This window comes from Neopsephotus bourkii, unplaced genomic scaffold, assembly GCF_033783945.1.
Source record: "Neopsephotus bourkii isolate Nb327-2 ecotype Australia unplaced genomic scaffold, CSIRO-AGI_Nbou_v1 NB_144, whole genome shotgun sequence".
In the NCBI taxonomy this organism is placed as follows: Eukaryota; Metazoa; Chordata; class Aves; order Psittaciformes; family Psittacidae; genus Neopsephotus; species Neopsephotus bourkii.
This window is the reverse complement of record NW_026900661.1, coordinates 1,044,619-1,059,511: the sequence shown is the minus strand read 5'-3', so window position 1 is coordinate 1,059,511 and position 14,893 is coordinate 1,044,619. Positions and strand designations below refer to the sequence as shown.

The 14,893-nt window shown below is 41.4% G+C and overlaps 1 protein-coding gene across 17 annotated transcripts in view; it reads right to left on the bottom strand.

Annotated features, from left to right (window-relative positions):
- ABLIM2 (actin binding LIM protein family member 2) overlaps window positions 1-14,893 on the bottom strand; it is a 137,334-nt gene that overhangs the window by 75,940 nt on the left and 46,501 nt on the right. For all 17 annotated transcript variants that reach the window (XM_061369539.1, XM_061369556.1, XM_061369576.1 and 14 more), the window contains exons 3-4: window positions 9,605-9,788; window positions 758-873 (exon numbers count right to left, since the gene is read on the bottom strand). In XM_061369539.1, coding sequence (XP_061225523.1) covers window positions 758-873; window positions 9,605-9,788 — 300 coding nt within the window. The remainder of the gene's footprint in view (window positions 1-757; window positions 874-9,604; window positions 9,789-14,893) is intronic.

The following is a 14,893-nucleotide window of genomic DNA, read 5'->3' as shown; positions in this document are numbered from 1 at the left end:
AGCTCAATGTGATGTGATAGTCATTAAAAATACTTGTCTTCTGCTGTTTAATTGAATTGCTGTTGCTGTTTAATTGCATACAGACATTGGTTGACAGTTAAAGCATGGTGCTACTTGTGAACAAATCAGCAGAGGAACAGAGTTCAAAGCAGCAATGACATTCCATGATCTGTTGCAAAAAAGGTGGTATGAAAAGACCACATTACTTCTGTGCAGTGTATCTTCTGATAATACAAGATAGAACTGAGGTCAAGGCAAACGTCCCTCTTGTCACACTGCACATGTTAACCCCTCCTGTGTAGTATTCAGCCATGCAGTCCTGTCACTGATATTTTCTGAACCAATATTGGAACACTTACAACTTATTAAATATCATGCTGGATTTTATTTTAGCGGGAGTTGGACTAAATCCTCAAAAAATACATTTATATTATACCTTTCCCCAAATAATCTCATTTACTCCAGGTTTAATCAAATGCTTTTATGGGTATTGTTAACCCTATAATAGCACCATTTGCTTTTCTTTTTAATGTCACACTTTCCTTGAAAAGTACCATATATGTTTTCATGTGTATTTCTTGACACCATTTATGCAGCATAGTGTGTAAATTATAATGATAATTGTCTAAATTAGTGTCTAAATTACACATAGATTTTACTGAGGCTGTTGTGTTTCAGTTATGCATATTGGTGTCAGATTTTGTTCTTTAAACCTGCAGAGCCTACGAACAACAGAAAAGAAGAAACCCCTACTTACTCCGCAGGTTCTGCACAGGGAAAGAGCCAGTGCTGCTGGAAGGGGGCAGGGAACATTTCTGGCAGATGCACTCCTTTCCATTAAAAGTTACCCGGTCACCCGCAGGGAAAGGCAGCCTACAACAGAAGAAACAAAAGCAAACAGGTTACAGTCTCATGCCTTTATAGAAACTAATTATCTTTCCACAAAGAAACTGATTATTACTCCGGTTTCTTTTTCTCTGCTTGCCCAGTTCTCATTCATGATTTTTCAGCCACTTGGAGGCTCAAGTTTCAAAGGGACACATATCAAACAGACAATTGCAAATACAGATGTTACCTCTACTTAGAAGAAAGAAAAGATCTAAAGATACAAAACCACACTGAGCACTCAAGTCCAAATCCTTGTGCATCTAAGGAATGCAGTATCAGCAAGGGTTGATCACTAACAGGTTCAGTTACAGAATGAAAATAAAATTAGCATTACAAGGAATAAGTACAGGCAAATACAGCTTCCTTTATGTTGTTAAAATGCTGCATGAGAAAGATGACTAATATATATTAATAAAACACTTCCCCTCCCAACTTTTACCATATCAAAGTTCTTCTCTAATCTTTATGCTCAGAAAGCAAATGAACTCTCACAGGAGAAAATCTATCACAGTTATAAACCCCAAAACCTCTACATTATTTCTTTGCTCTACTCAACAAACAGCTCTCCTTACACTTAATGAAATCCTTCCTTTTTATCAATGTCCTTAAAACAAAAAGCTTTCCACTGTGAGCTTTCTCGTCTGGGCACAGAAACTGCTGAGGTTTTTTCCTCTAAGAGGACCAAATAGACAAATTGCTTCATAATGCAGCAAACGACAGTGAGGATTTAAAAACAGATTTCACCCCACCCAAAGCTCATGTCCAGCTAAATCCCAACTGAGCTATCAAAACATGGTTTAAGTGGGGCATAAACATAACACAGGCCTTCTGCCTCATGGTGAAGTCCAGCTGATCAGATGATTTCATTAACATTTCATTACAATTCTGCATGACATTCCCCTACAACCGCTATTCAGATACATACCAATTGAGAGGTTTTCTTCATGACAAAAGTTGCACAGATACTTCTTGCTAACAATAAACTTTATTTTGCTCCCTAAACCACCCAAGAGTGGCTTATTCTACATTTAGGTTCCATCTCATAGCAGCCTTCCAGTATCTGAAGAGGGCCTATAAGGATGCTGGGGGGGGACTCTTCATTAGGGACTGTAGTGACAGGACAAGGGGTAATGGGTTAAAACTTAAACAGGGGAAGTTTAGATTGGACATAAGGAGGAAATTCTTTCCTGTTAGGGTGGTGAGGCACTGGAATGGGTTGCCCAAGGAAGTTGTAAATGCTCCATCTCTGGTGGTGTTCAAGGCCAGGTTGGACAGAGCCTTGGGTGACATGGTTTAGTGTGAGGTGTCCTTGCCCATGGCAGGAGGGGTTGGAACTGGCTGATCTTAAGGTCCTTTCCAACCCTAACTATTCTATGATTCTATTTAAAATAAAAGCTTTTAATACTTGAAAAGTCAGTAAGAGCAATTCCTTTGTTTCTAAATAATAGTATACAGAGTACGTATACATCATTGAACAGCTAAGGCTGGAAAGGATCTCTGGAGGTCATTAACTCAACCTAGAAGTTCATTCAAATGAGCATACAAGCATTTGAATAAAAAATTAGTATTGGTCCCTGCTATACAAAAATGATGTGGACAGGTGGAGAGGGTCCAGAGAAGGGTGACAAAGATGATCCAAGGACTGGGAAGCCTGACACATGAAGAAAGGCTGCAAGTACTCGGTTTGTTTGGCCTTGAGAAAAGAAGGCTCGGAGAGATCTCATCACAGTGTTCCAGTATTTAAATGGTGGATACAAAGATGATGTAGATGTAGATTCCCTTTTTACAAGGAGTCACATGGAAAAGAGGAAGGGTAATGGGCACAAGTTACTCCTGGGAAGACTCCAACTGGAAACAAGAGGAAAATTTTTCACAGTGAGAACAGTCAGCCATTGGAATAACTGGTGGATACCCTGATGTTGGGCACTTCTAAAAGTGTGGCTGGACAGGGTGCTGGAACATCTAGTCTATGTTATGTCCGCCAAGAAAGGCTGGATCAGATGATACTTGAGGTACCTTCTCACCTAGGATTCTATGATTCTAGAAGAGAAAAACAGAATAATCGACACTCTATGGCTCAGAGCAACGTAGGTGAAACCCACAAAACATACCAAACCTCACAGGGACTGCAGTAAGCCACAAAGTCTCCTTAGAGAGGAGGGCATGTAGGGGCTTTCCTAGCCCATAAACATATCTTGGTTTAATTTCTAAGAGTTTAGTAGGTAATTGCAGTGCCCTTCCACTTGGATGGGTGAGGGCAACCATTTCAATTCTCTATTCAGTTTTCCACATGTGTGAGGTATATTGCTTTAAGAAAGGAAATCCTCCTTGAAAGCTGTCCACCCAAAGGTACAAGCAGAATTTCTTTCCCTTGCTGGTCTTCTAAACCCACAATTAAAAATCAGAGTTTGCTCCGCTATCCTGAATTTGTATATGACACATTTGCCAGTGTTTCTGTATAACATCTGACCTCTCCCTTTCACAAGCAGCCCTGCTCGAGGATTTCAGCACCAGTATGAGTGAAGGCACAACAGAAGGTGGTAACAGTCAATTAACAAGGTTTCAGTTTCTGAGCTCTTTAAATTGTGAGCATGACTATATATAGCATGGGAGGTTAAGAGCACAGTATCTGCCTTTGAATACAATATCTCACCACCAGCACCCACTGAACATTGCTATGTATGGGTTTTAATTAGGTCCTTATCCTTTTAAAAATATTCAGTGTGATTTTCACACTTGGATAATCTATTTTTAAAATGAGAATTAAGAGCATATTTAGAGCAGCTCTCTGAAATGACTTGTAGGATTTTAATACATCTTCTGTGATTCATTTCCCAAGTAATTTTGTTTTATCCACCCAATTACAATATTTGTAAAGCCAGGAATGACTGGTTTTACAATTTTATTGTAAAACAACAAACTACCCTCAGTCTAATCCAGGGTAACTGTTTGCTGACACCAAAAGGTCTGGTCATGACTGATCTTGTCCTCTGCACCGTGCCTCAACCTATTGCACTGTGCAATTCAAGCTTTTTGGGGCAAAAGAAAATACTAATTTTTTTTCAGATATGACAGATGGCCTTCTGTTTTTTAAATTGTTGATCTCTCTGTAGCTGAACAGCCAACTAAATTTGATATAAGAAAATTAACAGAAGCATATGGTCAGCCTTGTGGAGAGAGCAAAGCTATTCATTTCATAGCAGACTGCAGTTACACTGGGTCAGGTGTAATGTCAGACTGCAACCTAAGGACCTACAGGATCAAATTCTGCTTTAACTTGTACCTGGTACAATCACATCCCTCAAGGTTGCTCCACAGGGACAAATTTGACCCCTGGTGTTAAACATGATGATATAAAGTGGACATTACTTGCTATCTACTGTCTACATGAATGTCAACAAGGGCAAATGCTAAGCCCTGCACCCAGAGAGGAATAACCCAATGCACCAGTACACCCTGGGGGGTCAATCAGATGGAAAGCATAAAAGGATGTGTAGGTTCTGGTGGACACCATGTTGAACATGAGTAAGCAGAGTGTCCCTGGAGCAACGAAGGCCAATATAATGTGCATTAGTGCAGTCAGCAGACCCAGGAATAAGATCTTCTCTTTTGTTCATAATTTGAGAAACACCATATATTGATATCTTGATAAATAGATTCCCTTTAGAATCAAAATCTCAAGAAGAATACTCAGTACAATTTCTAATCTTTAGCCTCAACATCCAGGCAAAGCAGCCAGCTTCAGGAGATGCTTTAAGGAGTACCCAGTACTGCTTAAGTGGGAATAGAACCCTTGAGAAATTCGGCAGCACTAAAAAAATGAGCAATTAAAAAGGATTCGCAAACTCAGTCTGGCATGACTGCTACATTTCAGAATGAACTGAATTTTTACATTCAACTGCCTATCCACAATGAACTCCCTTCTTGAAGATAACAGAAACACAAATGGACTGAGAGAAGCTTTAGATCTGGGTTTGGCATAAAATCCTTCAAGAATGTGTAACTGCCTCTTGCCCCTCCACACATTTTTTACCTCTATTCAGCATATAATCAACTTTTATCAATATGCTGTTTCACAAGAGAACTTCCTAAATTAAGATGAAACGTAATACTTAGATATCCAAATTTTCTAAAGCAAACACAAACCTGTTTGGTTATTAATATGGAATGTATGTGCTAATCCATCCCCAGCTAAGAGTCAAACTGCCCTTCTCTTCATTATTTATGTATCACAATAAACTATATTTTCCCAACTTTTCATTATAAGAATCATAGAATCATAGAATAATTAGGGTTGGAAAGGACCTTAAGATCATCAAGTTCCAAACCCCCTGCCATGGGCAGGGACACCTCACACTAAACCATGTCACCCAAGGCTCAGTCCAACCTGGCCCTGAGCACTGCCATGGATGGAGCATTCACAGCCTCCCTGGGCAACCCATTCCAGCGCCTCACCACCCTAAAAGTAAAGAATTTCCTCCTTATATCCAATCCAAACTTCCCCCGTTTAAGTTTTAACCCATTACCCCTTGTCCCATCACTACAGTCCCCAATGAAGAGTCCCTGCCAGCATCCCTGTAGGCCCCCTTCAGATACTGGAAGGCTGCTATGAGGTCTCCATGCAGCCTTCTCTTCTCCAGGCTGAACAGCCCCAACCCTCTCATCCTATCCCCATACAAGAGGCGCTCCAGTCCTGAAATTAAAGGGATAACAACTATACACATTCCTCCAACTGGGTGTATAAACTCTCCCCCTCACAACTTTACCAATTATATCCACCCATAAAACCAAACCCCAGATTTTTGATACCCTATGCACACACAGCCCATCAGTAACACTGAAATCACAATCTATGGACACCATACATCTTATATAGATGTATTAAGCATATATAACTTTTAACACACTAAAACTTCCCATGGGCATGTTTACCCATTTGTTCTTGCAAGACTTAATTTTCTGCCCTTTCCCATCCTGCATAGGAGACATACAGTCCTGCCTCTGACAGCCATATAAGAACTATGTGCATGATTTTAATAAAATACAGCTTCTATTGCTACAGATAGCATTAATTTTGGCCCTCTTTCTATTTCACTTTCCAAGCAAGTGAGCCTTTTGAAGGAAATATCTTTGGCAGTCCTCTGGAGGACACAGCCTCATCCAATTATGGAGCTGTAAGAATAAGATTTCTCACCCACTTCCCAGGAATTCAGACTAAGCAGTTAAGCTGCAACATTTTTCATTCTATGCTGTTTTTCTTCTACTCATTTTTAGTTTAAGGCATCACAAAACACAATAGAAAACAAGTTTCATTGGACTATGAACAGCACCAGAAAAAGAAGGGACTAAGCCCTCAATCCTTATGCCAGCAGAGCAAACATGCCATAAAATGTGAATTTGTTTAAGGGCCACCTGGTCAATGCAAGTTAAAGAGAAACAATCACAGATGATTGTACTTTTATCTGTATTTTTTATACTATACTTTTAAATGTTTTTCTCTGCACACTAATCAATCTTTTTCACCCTTTGACCTCGGCAGCCCTGGCCTATTGCATCTGAGTCCCAACGGATGCCCAGGGATGGGTTGGGTTTCTGACACACAAGCTTTTTCAAAGAGGAGGGCAACAGGGAATCCAGCACTTTTCTGTTACAGTGGGGCACTGGGCACTTGGAAGTAGTAATACCAGGACTCCAGAAGATGAGTGGGCTTGAATTACTGGGTTTTTTTTCCTCACTGCTCCAGCTAGCTGAATGCACATTGTATTTTCTCACTGATTGTACCATCTGAAGCAATATACACTTCCCACCAGTTTCTATTCAAATCTTCTCCAATAAATAAGAAAGAAAGGAGTTCCTGCTGTCACTGGTTTACTATTCAATACAAGAGCAGTTTAAAAGTGTTACTTCAGAAGCTACAGAAATACGGACTATAGAAGTGCTCATTTAAAGCACCTAAAAATCTTGCAACGTTCTGGAGACCACTGTCATGAATACAAAGCACCTTCTGCTGCCAATACGTCCCTACTGAAGTTGGTAAGAGCCTTGCCTGGTTGCCTTGAGAGCAGGATCATCCCCACTATGAAGCAGTCACCACCTATCAAGTTCACACCTTTCTGAAAGTCAAATTTCTAACAGAGCATCCACATTACAGTCCATCTGTAAAAGGCAAGATCAAACGCAGTTTGTCTTATCAGCCAACTGCCTCAGACAGTGTGATCTGGCCAGTTATTTGAGGTTTCTGCCCACCAGTAGGAAATGAGGAGACAAATGACATTCCTGACTCTTGCACTGAAGAAAAGGCTATGGTAAGAGCTTTATAACCCTGTACCCAAAACCATATGGCTCTGGCTTTCTGCCTTTTGACATTATTGCTTTAAACAAATAAATTTTTTTTCTTGCTCAAACCAAATGTATTTATAGTCAGCCCACCTTACTTTAACTAAGGATATCACTCAGTAAGATAAATGCTGATGATGTTTAGATAGGACACACTTTCCCATAAAAACTATGAATTATGCCTGGCTTGCAAAGACTGGGGTAATTGAAGCAGAGCTGATTTAGGGCAGTTGAGGACCTGCTCCAGTGTTTTTACTATAAACAGATGACAGGATTCTTCTGTTCCTCTGCACCACAAGTCAGTGTTATAACCCCCCTGGGAGACACTAATTGAATCCTGCTAGTCAGCAGGTCATTAGTTGGCTCTGATGAAGACAACATGATTTTGTGTGTCCTTCTAAGGAAAGCAACAGAAGCAAATCTGGGTCTCTCTAATGAAGCTTTACATAGCAGCAATTAGAAGCAGTGAAATAGCTTTTAATCCAATGATTTAGGTATACAGAAGGAAATCTCCTGGGTTTTTTTTAGTATGAAATACTTTCGTATCAGGAACTTGATTTTTAAAAGCTTCAGCTTGTCTTCAACATACATGATCTTTTGTAGCTTGTTCCAGAGTACTTTCACTGTATTGCAATTCAGCTCACCTGAATTGTTAGGTACTGTGTAGTCAAACAGAAAAATATTCCAAATTTCCAGGGAGATGAGACAAATTTTTCCCCCAGTCTCCAAAACATCAGCGGAAGGACTGACTAAATACAGCTGGAGTTTAGTATATCCAACAGCCTGACTGAAACCTAAGCTAGGTACCAAGCTGCTAAGTACAGTAACATTCAGGTAAATAATTTATGCCTGAATGCTAAACCCAATGATGTGGCTGAAGATACAAGCAAATACAGCAGCAAAACAGAATCAACCAGGGTTTTTTTCCCTTCTTAAATGATAAACTACCTCATTTTAGAGAGGGTACTAGTGCTAAGAAGAAAGGTACTGAGAATTAGCTGTGCTCATCTGCAGAAGAGCTGTAATACCGACAGGTTGCAGGCCAAATGCAGTGCAGCCAGCCATTAACACATAAGACCCACACTTGCACTATTAAATCATTTTTCTCCTATTAAGAAATGATACATCTATTTTGGGCTTTTTTGTTATCTTTACTCTTGATGTTTGTTTGAAACAACCAAAAGGAAAAAAAATCTCCTGTTAAGCCTGGTAAAACTTGAACAGATGGAATATAATAATGGCTTGTTAGTTTCAGTCTTCCCCTTAACTTGGCTATTTAATTATTCCTGCAATTGATAAATCAAGATCCTGCTCTGGACTGTGGCTGTCCTGGAATTTGAAGTCTTCCTTCTGCACCAGCACAGGAGGACATCTGAGCTCAGGAGCCCCATGAGCTGCTGCAGCAACATAAACACATTGGTTTTGGAGTGTACAGTCACCTGGATGAGGCACTAATATGTATAGTACCTACACGTGGTGCATCAGCACCCTGTTGTGCTTTCCCTTTGAACACAGGGTTGCTCTTGTACTGCAAAAGGTTCAAGTTTAACGAGAGAAACTACTACAGCATTTCCATTTGCTCCAAACACTTTAACAGTGAATTTCCTGAAGGTTTGGTGAACTTGAAAGTTTCTTCCTGAAGTCTTCAACAGATTTTTTTGTGCTGTTTCCACAGAAGAGGATTAAGATGCAGGTCAAGCAGACATCCATCACTTGTACTGCAAACATCCCCATCAATATTGAGTTGCAACGTCAAACATACCCCCGAGGGGAATGATCCCACTGAACTACACTGGGCTGTAGCAAGGGAATACCTTGTGTGCTGCATCACTTGTCACCTTCACAGCTGCCGGAGATCCTCGGTGATCCACATGTACATAACTGTCTGTGAGTCCAGGACCTTTCTGTCCTACTTTAAATGACTTTCAGAGTTTCTGGGAAGCACCACTGTGAAACTTCAGTTTAAATCTATTAATATGGTATCCAGTTAGGTCACTGAAGACTCAGCCAGTGGCACTGGAATCCTTTGTAACTCCAGTCAAAGACAAAATAGCAGATGCTGGAGAAATAAAGCATCATTTGGAGCAAAAGGTCTGACACATGGCAGTGGCACGTGGCAGAGGCAGTGGCAGTTTCACAAGTACTTTTTAAACCTCATACATAAAGACACCATATAACAGAAAAAGCATTTGGAAAAGAGGGAGGCACTCCAAATTTCTGTCTTTTTATTCTGCTATTTTTAAGGAGTGGAAAATTGAAAACTACCCCCTTTCCCTCCTTCCCCTTCACACCACCCCCCATCTACAGAATCTTAAGTTTGAACACCTGGCATTGGTCTTTCAAAATCTAGCTTTTACATGAAACAACGCAGAAAACATACCTGCAGACAGCACACACAAAACAGTCTGGGTGATAGGTTTTGCCCAGTGCTGAGACCACTTCTCCCTCAATGAATTCATCACAACTGAAGCACCGTGTGCCATAGAGTCTCTGGTAGTCCAAAGTACAGATGTAGTCTCCCTGTCTCACAAAAAATCCTCCTTGAGCCAGGTCACATCCACAAGCTGTAAGAAAAGAAAAGGCAGACTCAGAAGGCTGGAAACCCAAAGCTCACTTTCTAAGACAATGCTCATTTTTCACCTGTGGTTCCTAGTAGAATACTAAAGCACTTCAATATATGGGTTTATGACCACAGAACAGTTGTGCATCTATAAAACACCTATTTAATAGAAAATTATACCAGTGATGTATTTTGTACACTAATAGTTTAGATTTATTCCATGTAAAAATATTAACCTCAGTGCAGTGGCTGCAGGTACAGAGTTAAGTCTTTAGGAGTTTAGTTCAAGGCTGGTATATACAACACCCATCATATTCAATGGGTTAAAGGAAATGCATAAGGGATATAAACTTGTAAGATCTAAAGCACCAGTGACACAAAGAAAGGTTTCTGACAGATTACAGTTGTCTAATATTCCTTCTGGCCACAAAAATGGTTGAAATACTGCTCCCTCTAAACACTGAGTGTGATCTGCTGTAAAATTCCACAGGCTCACAAGGTTCTTCTTTAAAATCAGACCTCATATTGACATGATAAACATCACTCACCACGCTTGAATTGGAGGGATCTCTACAACCATCTGCTCCAGGAAAAAGCAGAGTTTATAATCCTAGCTGGCAATTTATAGATTTTAAGCTACATCCATAGGAAAGAGTTAAGGTTGATTAACCAAAAGCTTGTAAGACTTTTCAGGGGCTTCCTCCATTGTACCAGGGACAGAACTAGGCTGGCATTTTCAGAACATGTAACTCTCCCATCTGACAAGTCTGGCTGACATCATGCAGAAGCAGACAGGGATGTAGAAGATAATCCTCATCCCTATTGACCAAGACCTTTGAAAACAGACTTGAACTAATTTATTCCAGGAGAACTGGAAATCAGAATGGTGATTCTGCTGCTCTTCTGACTACTATTTTACTCTAAGTCACAGCATCACACTTGTTACTACGTGCTTCTGCTCCTGGGGATGTGCGTGTGGGGAAGTGCTTCCAGCAGCAAACGGTGCTTACAGTCAAATGAGGCTGAACAGATGACTGCAGCAGTGTCACTCCTCGCATGCAGCCCACAGAAGGTGAGTGGGAATGTTGCTCATCAAATTTGGGTTGCACATACAAAACACTGCAGAGCTGCTCAGTGCCTTGGTCCCAAAATAGCAGATGTACCTAAATGTTTCACATGCAAGACTGAGATCTCTTGTTAGGTATCTGAGAGTCCAATGGGCACATTGGTTTTTAAATGTAAAGCCTCCCAACCCACACTAAAGCCTGCTTGGAATCCCAGGATCTTGCATCTAAACTATGAGAAATTAACCCAGCAGGCATGTTCAAGGCACAAAATAATACATACTCACACCACAGAAACCCAAGAATCACAGGATCCTGAACACTCACTCAAAACCACATCCAATCACGCTTGTTTTACCATCTTTCTCAGTAGACAGAGAACTCAGCATAGGAGACTGGGGCTCAAGGCCCACTTTAAATTACGAGTGGTCATTTAAAAAGTGGTACTTCTCCCTGGACATGGCCCCAACCACTAAGTGACAGAAAACAACAGTCATACTAGAACTATATTGCTGTATTACAGAATAGTTAGGGTTGGAAAGGACCTTAAGATCATCTAGTTCAAAGCCCCCTGCTGTGGTCAGGAAGGCCTCATCCTAGACCACGTCGCCCAAGGCTCTGTCCAACCTGGCCTTGAACACTGCCAGGGATGAGCATTCTTTGGGCAACCTTTTTCAGTGAATGAAGAAAATCAGAAGTAAATCTGGAGCACAGGAGGTTACATTCCCCCTCTTACACACTGACTTTCCAGGATGAAGGCAGTCACATTCCCACAAGCCAAATACTCCTCCCTTGCTCTTTACACATCACTCCCCCACCAGCTATGCTCCACCAGCCACAACTCGAGTCACAAATGCTCTCCTGCTCCTACACTCTTTGAACCATCGGATACCATTTAACTCAACACACAGCTGACCATAGAACACAGGGAGTCCAGTTTAATTACTGGCTTGGATATTAAAACAGTCTGAATTTAAAGCTGAGAAGATCAGCTCTGAAAACAGACCCATTAGCCATCCCTCAGGCAAGATGCTGTGCCCCTTGCTGTTACTTACATGAGCAGTGACCCTGCCTAGCTGAGATGATCCTGCACATGTGCAGAGACAAGGAATCAGGGAAAGGGAAGCTGAAGGAAGCCTAGGGAGCATGTTTGAAGGCAACTACCAGACCTTACTCTCCTAGCATAGGAAATCAGACTTATGTCACAGATTCACTCCTACCCAACACTTGTCAACCACAATGAGTATCTGGAGGTAGGGTTATTTAAAACCTCAAAAATGCTTCCAGCCATTACTGATGTTCTTCTTAGTGAAACAAGAAAAGCACTGCAAACACAGCACTTGCAATAATGAAGAGACTAACACTGAGTAACTCAGCTGCTTGTCTTGGTACTACTCTGCACACCAAGGCAAGGCCCTATCTGGAACAGTTACAAGCATTTGGAGTAATTTTTAAGTAGTGAATAAGTGTTTGTCTCCTCTTATGGTGTCTGGCAACAAGCCAGTAGCTGGATGTGCTATGGCACTTGAGACGGAAGATATCCACACCATTTCTGAGGAAGATACCTGAGGAAGGCTTCTCTAACAACTCAGTAATCCCGCTCATCAAGATGGCTTGCAGTTACCTGATACCAAAATACTACATACAGATCTGAGGGGCTCCTTTACTTGCATAGAACCAGGATACTTTTTTCCTGGCCTGGTATCTGTAACAGCACTTGCAGCACTGCCATTTAAGCTGTGTGATTTCACAGTCAATTTAACTCCATAATTCTTTATTGCCTACAGCCTATAAAAATGTGACCATCTTAGGAACCTAAATATACATAACTCCGTGGGACCTCGACAAGCTCAAGAAGTGGGCCCATGTGAACCTCATGAGGTTCGACTAGGCCAGGTGCAAGGTCCTGCATCTGGGTCAAGGCAATCCCAGGTATCAATATGGGCTGGGGATGCAGGGATGGAGAGCAGCCCTGTGAAGAAGGACTTGCGGGTACTGGTGGATGAAAAGCTGGACATGAGCTGGCAAAGTCACTCACAGCCCAGAAAGCCAATTGTATCATGGGCTGTATCCTAAGAAGCATGGCCAGCAGGTTGAAGGAGATGGCTCTCCCCCGCTACTCTACTCTGGTAAGACCTCACTTGAAGTACTGCATCCAGCTCTGGAGTCCTCAGTACAGGAAAGACAGGGACCTGCTGGAGAGGGTCCAGAGAATAGCCACATAATCACCTCTCCTAGGAAGAAAAGCTGAGAGAGTTGGGGTTGTTCAGCATGGAGAAGGCTCCAGGGAGACCTTATTGCAGCCTTTCAATACTTAAAGCTGGCCTATAAGAAAGACTGGTACAAACATTTTAGCAGGGCTTGTTGCAATGGGACAAAGGGTAATGGTTTTAGATTAAACATTCAAGGTTAGGCAAGACTGGACTGAGCAGCCTGATCTAGTTGAAGATGTCCCTGCTCACTGCAGTGGGGGTTGGACTAGAGGACCTTTAGGGGTCCCTTCCAACCCTTCATTTTCTATGAAAATAAATAGCAGAAATAGCAATTAATTAATGCACTTTAAGTATATTACTATTCCACTATTGTGTGTCATCAGTATTCCATTTGCACTGTATGAATATAAAATGCATAGCTCTGTTCCTTGCTGGCAAATTAGCCAACTAAAAGCAGATTAATTTTTTGGCTGTGTACTCAGCCTGAATATCAGCTGTGTCCTGAGAGGCTCAGAGGATACTACACTACAGCAGGCTGTAACAGTAAAATGCACTGAATTTTCTCTCATCTAGAAAGTGATATTTTGCTTTAAGCTTGCCAGACAATCAAGCAGTTTGCTTACATGTAGCTGCATGTATGAAGTCTATTTTATTTTCCTACCATTTGTTGCCTAATGCAAGCAACTAGGCATGAATCCAACACAGGAGAGAGAGGCAGAGACCTTGAAAATAAAAGAAGGAACAAAACGCATCCACAATGTTACAAGGAAAGCAAGAAAAAGATCTCTGCTTGCTCAGAGATAAATGAAAATTTTCTTCCTCTGCAGTGCGGCTTTCTGTCCATTTCTAGTATTTTCCTCCATCTCCAAGATGGATGTTGGTTGCTAAGACCCTAAGGATAACATGTAATACGCTGTTGACATAATTCTCTTTTGGCAGCTAAATTTCATGCCTTCAAATGCCATCGATGCAGTTTGGGAGCTCATTCTCCAAAAGCCCATGATTATATCCGGAACACATCTCCTGGCCACTATGCCTGTGAGAAGCAATAGCAACCACCTGCCAAATATCCACCACTACAGTGCTGACTTAACTTCAAACTGAACCACAATTACTTGGAAGCGGTCTAAGCCTGTTTCCAGAAGATAACTGTGACTGTGATACTCTTTGTCTCATGGTCTGGTGTGGATGAGTCCAGGTAAGCTTTCCATGAAGGCTTTGGGGAAGTCTTCCCCAGTTTGCTGAGCATGCAAAGTCTGCATGGTATGATAATAGCAGCTCATTAGCCCTCTTAGTCAATTCACACCTGAAACATCTGTCCATAGGTGAGGCAGTAGCAAGACAGAATAACCTTTCATTAGTAATAATACATGTAATCCAATCACTCTTCCTAGGCAGGAAATCTAAGTCTTTTTAACCAGAAATCAAGTATACTCAAGCCTGCCAGTCACCAGCAGTGTTTAACTGTAATGTCTGAAATACCAGCTATAATCTCAAGGACTGGATTCTCACCTTGTTTTGTTATAGTCCATGGTAAACAAGAGCAGTTAAACAGCTAAAACAAGAGCAGGTAAACAAGATGCAGCTCCAGAAAAGTCTGGGGCAGACCTGCTGGCCCCTTCCCTAGCTCCAAACCAGGAACTGCAGGAAGGCAGCCACATCTGCCAGAGGAAAGCCAGCAACTTTCTGGAGCGGAAAAAATACAAAGAACTGTGGGGATGTATCATATCCATCTTATAACACCTCACCATGCATGTGTAGCGTTGATAAAGATGTAAAGGATACAGCACACAGCACATATTCAGCAGCTCTCAGGACAGACTGGCTATGAT